General features: G+C 36.1%; 1 protein-coding gene across 2 annotated transcripts; it reads left to right on the top strand.

Moving 5' to 3' along the window:
• The first annotated feature begins 686 nt into the window (after positions 1 to 686).
• Positions 687 to 9,459, top strand: LOC148876687 (O-fucosyltransferase 7-like). 2 transcript variants are annotated; one of them, XM_088962893.1, is made up of 12 exons: positions 864 to 1,213; positions 1,777 to 1,875; positions 2,103 to 2,202; positions 2,298 to 2,365; positions 4,253 to 4,341; positions 4,426 to 4,606; positions 4,700 to 4,828; positions 4,928 to 5,061; positions 5,242 to 5,455; positions 7,968 to 8,152; positions 8,239 to 8,334; positions 8,863 to 9,459. In XM_088962893.1, exons 1-12 carry the CDS (start codon positions 1,058 to 1,060, stop codon positions 9,008 to 9,010), a joined length of 1,599 nt encoding a protein of 532 aa, XP_088819019.1. In that variant the 5' UTR covers positions 864 to 1,057; the 3' UTR covers positions 9,011 to 9,459. The 2 variants fall into 2 exon arrangements, with proteins under 2 accessions (XP_088819013.1, XP_088819019.1); XM_088962887.1 differs by lacking the exons at positions 7,968 to 8,152; positions 8,239 to 8,334; positions 8,863 to 9,459 and adding an exon at positions 6,456 to 6,779 and having other exon boundaries at positions 687 to 1,213.
• Positions 9,460 to 12,084: the final 2,625 nt, after the last annotated feature.

Raw genomic sequence — 12,084 nt, forward strand, 5'->3', positions numbered from 1 at the left:
TAGTTCAGGTTCAGGATTTGAATTAAAAGGGTAAATGATGAAAGAAAGAAAAGTAGTTCAGAAAATTGATCAAACCCTGGACATGGATGCCCATCACATTCACATCCACTCACTAGCCTCATTTCAAGAAAATTCATCGACCACAGAACTACAGTCCAGCCTACAGAAGCACAAGTATTTGTATCGATTAAAGGAAATACTGCTACTAGAAATAACGTGGAGTGCAGAAGTGGTGTCTTATCTTAAGAATTAAAGAAAAGGAAAAAAAGTAAAATCCATCTCAACATCACTTTTCGTTTTTTAATCTAATCAAACAATCTTTTATTTATCTTTCCAATTTCTATATTGGGGCCATTGATGAGCGTTGGAAGTAAATAAATTTTTGTAAGAAGTTACGGAACACAGAGAAATATAGTATAGATCGATTGATGAATAAAACCAGGAGCGCCTTACCCTATTGGCTCCAAATTTTGTACAGCCAGAAGATTGTGACGTTTTCTGTTTAATGAAAGTGATGGCTAATGAATCAAGGTGGGGTTGGGCGCTCATGGTTTAAAGTTTAAACACGCTAATTTAATTGGAGCTTGGAAGAAATCGATAGCAGTGCATTTGCATTTACGTTTCGAGTTCGATCGTTTTCGAATCAGCCTCTCTCCTTCTACAGTTCTACTACTCTCGTTCCCTCTCGTTTTTTTATTTATTTTTTTTTTTTCTCTTTTAACTTTTTTTTTATCATAAAATTAATAGAAACATATAAATGGTTTTTCCCTATTCTTTTATTTTTCTAGTTACAGAGTCACCGTTAACCCTTCTTTTTTTGTTATTAACAATAGATAAAGAAAAAGCAAAGCAAAGGCTGGAACTAATAAAAACTGGAACAGTAAGGAGTAGAAGAAGCTGGAAAGAAGCTCACAAAACCCCACTTCTCCGCGTGACTCTTCACTTGGCATTAAAATCCTTGAGGAATAGAGGAGCTTCTGCTAATTGTTGTCTGTGCTTGTTCCGTTGCTTAGCTTTAACGAGAGAGAGAGAGAGAGAGAGAGAGAGAGAGAGAGAGATGCATAAACGGAAGAATAGGCCCTTGGTACTGCTGCGGATGGTGTTGATGGTGGCAATATGCGCTATAGCTCTAGTGGCTCTATTCTCTGTACACGTACACGTCTTTCCTTCTTCCAAGCTCCGAACCATTTCCGATTCTTACAAGCTCCCCACGGTGAGTATTCACTCCAATATTCCTGAACTTCTTTTCTCCTCCCTCGTCTTTCTCTTCTAGAGTATTCCATCTTCTCTCTGTCCCCTTTTTTCTTTTCTTTGTTTCTTTGAGCACTTCCCGTTCCATTTCTCACAGTGCCGGTTAGGGCTTTCAGTTTCTTCGCAATTTCTGTGGTTTCTTACGTTTTGATTTATCAGGCACACTATTTTTGTGTCTCCTCACTTTAGTTTCCGAGAAGATCAGCCTTTTGATCTCTATCTCACTTTGCTATTCCTTCTATTATTAATTTGTTTTTCTTTCCTTTTCGTTTAATGGTGGATTAGAGGTGTTCGCCAAGGATCAGCTTACATAATTTTGTTCTTTTTGATTATCTTTATAATGAAGAATTTCTGCTCTTTTTTCCTTTTTAATTTTTTATCTTCTCTATCATTTCTTTAACATCATGTCTTTTGCTTTTTTTTTTCTTGCCAAGTTATTTTTTCAAATAATTAATAGTTCAGCAGTGTTACTGTTTGGACTACGAGATGAGATTGTATTCTGATCTGGGGTTGTTCATATCGCAGCAACATGAAGTCGGGTACCATAGGTTGAAAAATGAATTAAGCTGGACACAAGAGTTCTCTCCGCCACAATTGTCCAAAGTTCCTCCTCCTTTACACAAGGTTTTCGTGTTTTCATTAGTCTTTTCAGTTGATTTATACTTGTCCAAGTTATTTTTAATGCGTATATACTTGTTTATTTTCTGCAAAAAGTTTCAACCCACATTGATTGTGGCAGTAGTTAATCCATCCCGTATCCTATAGGGACCAAGTACCTTTTACTTAGAATATTTTTGTTAATACAGAGTAGTCATGCATCTTTCATGTTTTCACTCCCTTAGACTTGACAGTTGAATGGTGCGAGGGAGATTTTGGATCTCAGCAAGTTGTGGAAGCCTCCTCGCCCTCGCGACTTTGTACCCTGCATTGAGCCCGGTCCATCATATTCATGTGAGGCAATTAGGCAAATATATTTTGGGTTGCTTTTCTTTTAATGTGCAATCGTTAAACACGTATTTCTCTTACCAAATACATATTTTTATCAGCTCCTGCAGAGTCACGTGGTTATCTGCTTGTTCATACCAACGGTGGACTCAACCAGATGCGGGCTGGGGTTAGTATGATTCTCTCTGTCTTCTGTTAGAAGGTTCTGTTTTTTTTTTTGGGTAGAATCTGTTAAAAGGTTCTGTTGTAATCAAGATTCCCATGAACCTGATCTTGCTCATAAAGTTATAGTCCATTTCTCATTCAAGGGTATTTGTTAGGAAAGGTTAAATGGAAAAAGAAATAACTTAGCATGTCATAGTTGTACATGTTTATCAGAAAGAAAAATCTATGCATTTCCTATGCCTTTAGAAGCATGAAATGGTTGATGTAATATTTCAATGAATAGATGAGGACTATTGAAGTCTAATATTGTTACTGGCTACTGCTCTTGTTTGCTGTCTGGTTAAAATTTTCCTCATTTGGGTAAGACTCAGGCTTGTGTCCCTTTTGATGTGCTACCTCTCATCATGTCTAAATTAAATTCTAGTCTGAAGAAGAGAACCATGATGTTAGTTGTTGAGCTGCCTTTCAAGAAAATAAAGCGGGGCAATTATCATTGGATTCATTAATGAGAAATTAGAATCTTTGTTGTTGATGTTTTGACAACTTGGAGTATGGGTTCATAACTGCTTTGCATGTTAATGAAGTTGGATCAACTTCCCAATTATCAACTAGGAAATTAAATCCATGTTGCAGTTCTAATTGTCTTTTCTCTGTGTTGTTGAAAACAAATTACATGTCAGTTTATGCTAGAAATGTTTATAAATTATAACAATTAGCTTAAGGTCAACCTGTAAATCTATGGTACTGGAAATAATAACAATACTACCATTCAGATTATCTGTAATAAAAAGGGGAAAAGCAATTGGCTATAGATGCATATATAACAATTTTGCACTGGTCTCTAATTCACTAAATACAAAAAATATTACATAATATGTAATTTACTATATTATTGATAAATATATAAAGATTATGTTTCTTAAAAAAAATAGCGTTTGCCTTGTGGATTTTCTAGTCAGTCAGTCAGACACCTACAACACATAATTAAGTCAATCCTCCTCAGATGCATATACTTATGCTTATATCCCTAAAAGTTGTCAAATGAAATGTTAAATCTTGTTTTGGTTTAAAGATATATCAATGGATTTGGTAGCCGTACCATTGATATGTGGTAAAGGCCTAATACATTTATTTATTAGGAAGATGATGCAGCCCAGCCAGGAGACGTCAAGCCTGACATTGTGGTGCTGAAATTTCTCATCTTGGCTATTTTAGGAGACACCAAGCCTCTGTAGTTATATATGTTGGCTACAAACTGTTGTACTACTATCTTTTATCTTGGATTTATGGATGTTAAAATCCTAATATAAGGATTTGGTGCACTATATCTATTGCCATCATGAGAAGTTTCAAGTCAATGGTTTGTTTGAAGTTTACAGGTTGTACTCCTAAAGGCTCCATGTCTATGTTAGAGAGAAAGGAAAGTGATCAAGAAAAAGAAATAAAATAAAAACTAGATTAGAATGAGAAACTTGACTTGATGAAGCCTGATCCAAATTATATGGGGTAGTCTACATAAACCATTAAATCCTGTTTTACACACACACATATAATTTTTTTTTGATAAATTATATATATATATATATATATATATATATATATATATATATATATAATTTAGAGGATACATAAATGTGTATAAATCCAATGGAGTTGCTAGCCTTGGTTAGCAATCCCAAAATGTAAACTAGCAGAGCAAATACAGTTACACCACTACATAAATCCTGCTTCACTATACCATCTATCAGGGGCCATTATTATGTAATTACCATTTTATAGGAAATCACACATATACCTGAATATGCAAGAATTTTGATGGTAGCGCATTATGTATTTATCAGTATATAAGCCACTGTCCTTAGCTGAAAAAAGTTTTCATTTTGAGCTGCAGATTTGTGACATGGTGGCTGTGGCTCGTATCATAAATGCCACTCTTGTTATTCCAGAACTTGATAAGCGTTCATTTTGGCAAGATTCTAGGTGGGGATTCTCATATTGATATATATATATTTTTTCCCAAAGTACTACATAACTAACAAGTTAAAGGACTTGTTTAAATGTCAGCAACTTCTCTGATGTCTTTGATGAGAATCATTTTATAAGTGCGCTGGCTAATGATGTCAAAGTAGTCAGAAAACTCCCGAAAGACTTGGCAACTGCTACTCGAGCCGTTAAACACTTCAGAAGCTGGTCAGGTATAGACTACTACCAGGATGAGATAGCTCACATGTGGGAAGAGTATCAGGTATTTCTTGTTCATATACTTGTCCAGACTCCAGAGTCCAGACCAACTTGATCCATACTCGTGGCCTCGTCTTATTCAATTCATCTTTTCTAGGTCATTCGGGCAGCTAAATCTGACTCTCGCCTAGCAAATAATAATCTGCCCCCAGACATTCAGAAGCTACGTTGCCGTGCATGTTATCAGGCTCTTCGTTTTGCCCCTCACATTGAGGCCATGGGAAAAGTAAATGCTTAAACTATGATATCCATTTGTTTCTTTGATTGTCAGCACCTTTGCTGTGATTGGTGCAATAATATGATTTTTTAATCTACTACTTTGCAGTTGTTGGTGGAGAGGATGAGGTCCTATGGTCGTTTTATTGCTTTACATTTGCGTTATGAGAAGGACATGCTTGCTTTTAGTGGATGCACACATGGTTTGTCTCCTGTAGAAGCAGAGGAATTAGCCACCATTAGGTATGAGGTTTTCTTTGGGGGCTTTACTGAAAGTCAATTACTTATATATTCTTTTGAGAAGCATTCCTTTTTTAAAATGTTCCCTTGTCTTGCACTGATCTTAAACCTGTTATTTTTTCTTCCATAATTTTTTTTTTCAAGAAAAGGTAACTCATAATTATTATTATATTACTCTTGTAGAGAGAATACTGCATATTGGAAAGTGAAGGATATAGATCCCATTGAACAGAGGGCAAGGGGACTTTGTCCGTTAACTCCAAAGGAGGTTGCAATGTTCATAATTGCTTTAGGATACCCTTCCAATACACCCATATATATTGCTGCAGGGGAGATATATGGTGGTGATAATCAAATTTCTGAGCTTCGATCCCGCTTTCCAATATTAATGAGTAAGGTATGGAGTTTCGAATGGTGCTTCTCTATATTGGTTAATGTTTTTAACTTTTTCTAGCTAAGTTATTGTGATGCTGGTGTACTTCAATACTACAAATTTTGGATCCTAATTGGTATGTAATCTTCTCATCTTCCATTGTGATGACCTTGGGGTTGGTTGGGGGAGGATCTCAAACCATGGCAGCACATGGGCATTGTGCTTTGTGTTTTTGAAACACCCAAAACATGAATAGGGAGTTTTGCATATCATTCATGCTTCTGTTCCATGTAAATGGCTAGAACCGGAAAATACAAAATAACTAGCAGGAGACTTTATATCATTTAATTTATGCAACTAGGAGCCACAGAAATTAATTTTTGTCAATTGCCAGTTCTTGATAGTGGTAGAGGCTCCTGTGATAAAAACATATGGAGCAGTTAAATCTTTTTGATTAATGTTTCTTTGAGTCTGCGTGGTGGTAGTAGGTGTATAAACTGCTGAATTTGATGTTCGGTTTTGTTATGGGGAAACAATTTCGTGAAATCATGTTTTTGTTAATGGGCATGAAGATTTTACTGTTTTAGCCTTTTGATCTAAACTAGAATTTTCATTTATGGAAATCTCATGGTATATGGCATTAATAAAAACAAACCTCGGAATTTCTTTCCTAATTTTATATCTCCAATTGTAAACCATTAGTTTTGTTGGAGATTTTTTAATAACCTTTATCCTCATATTTCCAAGGACATGGACTTTTTAAATGTACCTTTTTTTTTTTTGATAAATAGTTTTTAAATGTACCGTGCATTATATATTAAATCACAAGGGGCATCCGGAGGGGATGAGCATGCAATAATCTTTTCTTGCATGATATTCTGTGCGTAATGATATTCTCTGTCTTGTATTTTAAATGTGTAACGTTTCCTATAGAAGAAAGAGAATTTAATTGGAAATCACTGTACCCACAGTTGGAAGAGGCATGTTGATGTAGGTTTTGCAATGGTGTTTAAATTTTCTGCAGCCCATTCTGATAACTGCAAGGGAAAAAAGGGATGTCAAAGATCTCAGTATGGTGGCTTTATCTCCTTCTTTCCTTGACAAAGTCTTATCACAGAAATTTTCCATTTAGGTGAAACTTTGTCTTACATTGTCAGTCCCAAGCCTGGATGAAAAGGTTTCAGTGGTGAAGTCAATGAAATTGAGTGACTTGTTTGTGAGGCACATAATCCTCGGAACCAAGGCCAATGGGTCTTTGACAAACAATTCAATGATATTGATCCGGAGGGATAATTCTGATCCAACCTGCAGATCATATGTTTTGAGAAAATGTTTTTCTTTGGAGACAGAGGCAGTGTTTGTTTGCATGTAATTGGCTGCAGAAAATGTTTTTCTTTCGAGATCTATGCATGGCACCTTGCCCTGCTATTTTTGCGGAAAAAAACCCCTTTTTCGGCCTCAAATCGCAATTTTTAATATTTTTATAAACAAAAAATTAATTTAAAAAACATAAATTAAATATAAAAGAATACATATAACATATCTAAGACATAATTATACATTATTTATTGATAAAATATGTATTTGTACACACACATATATATGTATGTATATAAATATATGGGAAAATTCCCGATTAGTACCTGTACTTTGGGTTTAGTGTCACTTTGGTCCCCAAACTTTAAAATGCGACAATTCAGTACCCTAACTTTCAAAACATGACAATCCAGTACCTGCCGTTAACTAGCTGTTAATCAGCCGTTAAGTGACACTTTAAAAAGACAAATGCCCTTCGAGTGTCATCTAATTTTCTTTATCAACTATCCAAACATTGACAAAAAAAATTAATAGTCCCAAATCCCTGCCTCTTCTATTCAAGAAACTTGGGGTTACCAAAATACCCACTCAATGTAACCCCAACTTTCTTGAATGGAAAAAGCAGGGTTTTGGGACTGAATTGTCGCATTTTAAAGTTCGGGGACCGAAGTGGCATTAGTCACATAGTACAGGGTACTAATCGGGAATTTTCCCCAAATATATATACCTTAAATACATAGATGCTGATGTGGCATGGTCTGACCTGTTCGATCTGGACGGTTGAACCGGTGACCCATGACCTGGAGACAAACGGTTTAGCCTCCGGGTCGGTTTTTAAAACATTGTCTTATAATCTTCCTCAAGGCATTTGAAAAGGGGGTTGATTATCTTATTCCAAATTTAGTGACATCCATATACATCACCACCTTTTGTTTTTTTTTTCCTCCCCAAGTTAAGAAAATGATTTATTGACCTATCGAATATCATTTTCCAAGGGCACCATTTGACTTTCCTCGTTTTACATGCAACCTAATGTAGCCATAATATTATTTTATTTTACAGCAGTCATCTAGCAATTGGACTTGGGGAAAGAAATACTAATATTCTGTTAACAAACTTCAATATCATGGGTGGGAATGTTTAGCAATCAAATTTTTGGATCTAATGGTTGATTTTGATGGCAAGGATATTTGCTCACTTCTCATAAATATTTTGACAGGAGAATTTAGCATCAGTGGATGAGCTTGAACCTTTTATGGGTCATGCATCTCAGATGGCTGCACTAGATTATATAGTATCAGTTGAAAGTGATGTCTTTGTCCCTTCCTACTCTGGGAACATGGCAAGGGCAGTTGAAGGTCACCGTCGTTTTCTGGGGCACAGGAAAACAATTTCTCCTGACAGGCAAGGCATCTTCTCTGCTGCCATGAATAATCCTTGTCCTTTAATGGTATTTTATTAAATCGTTTCTGTTTTTCTTCCTTTTCCAGGAAAGCACTTGTCCGTCTATTTGATAAAGTTGTAAGGGGATCACTAAAAGAAGGAAAAGGTCTTTCTGATCGAATAGTTGAAATCCACAGAAGACGGTACATGGATACTAAAGCTACTCTGTTTTTCAGTTATAAATGATTGAATGAAGGCAAATTTTTGAATTTAAGATGTTTTAGTCCATGAGTTTATCAAGCAAGAGCTTACATTGCTTCCTGTCTGTGGTTCCAACTGAGAATTGTTAGGCCAAAAGTCAACTTGAATGGATGATCTCTACTCCAGTAGATGGATGTCTCCTTTTCTATCCTTATTCTATAACCATTTTACCCTGAACTGTCCAACAGAATGCAATAATAAATTGTATAGTTAATGACATAGGTATTTCTTGATCGCATCCATTAAAGCTATGTTTGGTTTGAAGGAAAAGGTAGGGAAAGGTATGAAAACCTATACAAGGCTTGTAAAGGTTTCCCTGCCTTTTTTTTCCTTTACCTACTTTTTCCTTCAAACCAAACACAGCCTAAATGGACATGCTACTTGTGTGTGGTAGGTGTCTTAAATTTGTTGTAAATATTTCCTTCATGTGGAGTTTTTGGATATAACTTTGTCATATATGTTGTGGACAGGCAGGGGTCCCCACGTCGAAGGAAAGGCCCCATCTCGGGAACGAGGGGCATGGACAGATTTCGATCGGAAGAATCATTTTATGTGAACCCTCTGCCGGATTGCTTATGTCAGAAAGAAATGTCCGGTGTCAATGGATCTCAGATTTAGTTGGTAGACTTGTGGGGCAGATTAATTCTTTTGGAAGCAATGGCTCCTTGTTTGCATTTTTCCTTCGCTTTTCTATTGAATCTCCTGGAGCTGGGGCTCTCATTATACAGCTGCGGAATGTGTATATCCTGAGTGTAGATTGATCAAAAATAGATTTAACTGTAGATGAAGAGGATGGATTAGATATAGAGGGGGTTGTTTGAGACAAGCCTTTTAACTCCACATTCCACATTTTCAGGTTCATGTATGTATGATGTATCAAATATCAATCTATTTATTTGATTGGGACAAGTTGACCAGGCATTGAGGGGGAGGGGGAATTGTTTGGGATAGTAATATTGTTTCTTTTTGGAAGTAATGGGTTCATTCCAGTTACCGTGTATCATCTCATTTGATTGGTTCTTACAGGGAAATAAAACAATGAAATGTACTTGCAATTTTTAGCTTTCCACCTTTCATTTGCTTTTGTTTCTGATGTCTTTTAGCCATGGGACAGTTTTTCTCCCTATAGATTTTCATCAGCTGGCATGACAAAGCCCCACGGTTAAAAATCAGAACACTAAGGATCACATTTTAAAAATCAAATTGTTAGATATAATTAATTTGATTAAATTGGTAAGTAAATATATGAATTATGTAGGTTGTATTTAGACTAATCCTGTAGGATTTGTAAGAATTTTAAAGTGTTTTATCTCCAATAAGTATAAACCAGGATAGAAGTAGGAGCCTTAGGTTGTGTGTATGTATATGCTGTGTGGCTGAAAGAGTAGTTTTAACTTTTAAGATGAGCTCTAAGCTCGTATAGACCAAACCTCGAAGTGGATCTTATTCTTCAAAAAATATTCAAGATTGGATGGTGTTAGTACGCTAATACAAAGGGAAAATTTATGATGTAGAAAAGATATGGTATGAAAAGAGTCTCGACCAATTAAAGCCCATTTATTTATTTTGATAAATAATACTATGTTCACTATCAAATTTATGATTCTGGTTTATTGGTCATTTATTTTTTTAAATATTGTATCTTTTCCATATTACAGTCGAACCCTAATACAAAAAGAACAGCCAAGGGTTAATATATGAAGTTTTTTTTTTTTCTTTTTCTGGAGGGTGAGATACATTTGTCTAGAAGAGGAAAACTAGCGGCAAGCACAGGCAACATTTCGATAAGATATAGTGGAAATAAGATTAGTTAAATGTGCGTTTATCAAAAATTTTAAAAAATAAAGTGGAGCAAATATTCTTAAATTAATAAAAATTTGATAAAGCTAATGAAAAACTAATTTATTAAGATAAGCTATTTGGAGAAAGAGTTCACACTAGCCAGTTTTACGTCAGGATCGAATCTTTTGCTCTTAACGTATCAATTCGATCAGCAGCAGCATGTAAAGAGAATCCAGTGAATAATAAATGAAAGATCACCACATTCAAAGAACAACTCAACATCCACACCTTCTAGTAGGAATGTCTGGTAACAATGAAGCACAATGACCAAATGAAGGAAATATGGAAGTAGGAGTGAAGAAATGGCCGAAACCAATTCCATATGTAGAAGTTTGTTTGCCGAAAGTGAAATTACTTGAACCGACGGTGATAATCATTTCAGTTACAGAATCATGTCTGACGGCGATAATTACTTCACTTACAGAATCGTGTCTGACTGCTTCTGGTCATATGAATGCAATAGATAGGGATAATAACAGACTTTTTGTCCTTAATATCAATAAAAAAATACTATTTTTATATAATAATTAAAATGGGTATTTTTTTGAGAAAAATATCAAACAAAGGCAGTGTTACTGTTCATCATCTTTCTCTACCTTTGCGTGAGTCCTCCAGCGATGGTTTTCCATCCTACCAGCCAAAACTGTATAAATCATTTTCTTAGACAATCGTGTACAGATGCAGAGGAAGATATTCTTAAATTTTAGGTTCACATAACATTTTAAAAAATGACCCAGAAACGGAATCGTTTTGACCACCAGTTTTCGAGTCGATGATTCGACTGCCCGATTTGAACAGACAACCCGTTTTGGCAGCAAAATTAAAAAAAATAAAAAAATAAAAAATGGTAAAATACTGTTGAATGGGTCGAAGGTTCGATTGCCCGGGTCAATAGTTTGTTGACTTTTTCAACGGTTTTTTACTAGATTCCAGGTTTGGGGTAAAACGGAACCGGTTGCCTGGACAGTTCCCGGGCCAAACCGTCCAACCATCTGGGTCAATGGCGATTCGAAAACGTTGGATTCACAAACCTCCTCATGGCGATGGCCTACAGTTTATAGATCTATGCTTCAAATGCAGATAATCATGGTATGCCGATACTTGTCGTTGTGGGAATTGCAACGAATCCAATTGGGAAGACGGTGTATGCCAGTACTTCCTCCAACATCGGTAGTTCTATTGGGTTCACATCAATCGAAGTATTCTGTGTTTCTTCTTCAGGTGTGCAAGATAGAGTGGGGTGTGTAGTATAGTATAGCCTTGACGGATGGATATTTCCACGTTAATGGAAGTTGTGATGTGCAGTTCTTTAGAGTTGGGGCCTGATTGAAATGATTGATTTTCTTGTTTTCTTATCTCGAATTTGTTTCCCAAGCCCTATTCTTGGTTGCCTGAAGTTTATAATCGTCTTTCTTTGCATTAGGTACACGACTGTCAGGGAAGAGGATTTACACAGTTTTGGTTTGTAGGGTGGTAGGCCATCGCCAGAGGACTTACATAGAGGTAGAGGAAGACAATCAAAAGTGACATTACCCTTGTTTGAAAGGGCAATCGACATTGTTGGTCATCTTCCTCCTCTGCTTTGAACAATATGATAATGCCTAAATGAGGTTCATGCAAAAAAGACAAATAATTTACAAATTGAGCCAGAAAACTGCTTAATTAGTTGGAAAACCATATTGCAGTTGCTGATTGATGTAGCACGATCTGATTGCTCCCTGCTGGAGGGTGATCTGGCTTCCGATCAGACGGCGAACTAGGTGAATCTGCAAGACAAGATCAGAGAACCCAGGGTGGCTAACCCGGTGAGGTCATTTCGATGCTTAAGTTAGTAATATGATGCGAGCTTA

Source organism: Nelumbo lutea, chromosome 1, assembly GCF_056320005.1.
Source record: "Nelumbo lutea isolate HS-2025 chromosome 1, American lotus-T2T, whole genome shotgun sequence".
NCBI lineage: Eukaryota > Viridiplantae > Streptophyta > Magnoliopsida > Proteales > Nelumbonaceae > Nelumbo > Nelumbo lutea.

Bases quoted from the DNA above. Each gene is read 5' to 3' on its own strand.
- LOC148876687 (XM_088962893.1), top strand. From the start codon at position 1,058: ATGCATAAACGGAAGAATAGGCCCTTGGTACTGCTGCGGATGGTGTTG. The intron at 1,214-1,776 runs GTGAGTATTCAC...TTCATATCGCAG, and splicing joins ATTCTTACAAGCTCCCCACG to CAACATGAAGTCGGGTACCA. The intron at 5,062-5,241 runs GTATGAGGTTTT...TTACTCTTGTAG, and splicing joins GAGGAATTAGCCACCATTAG to AGAGAATACTGCATATTGGA.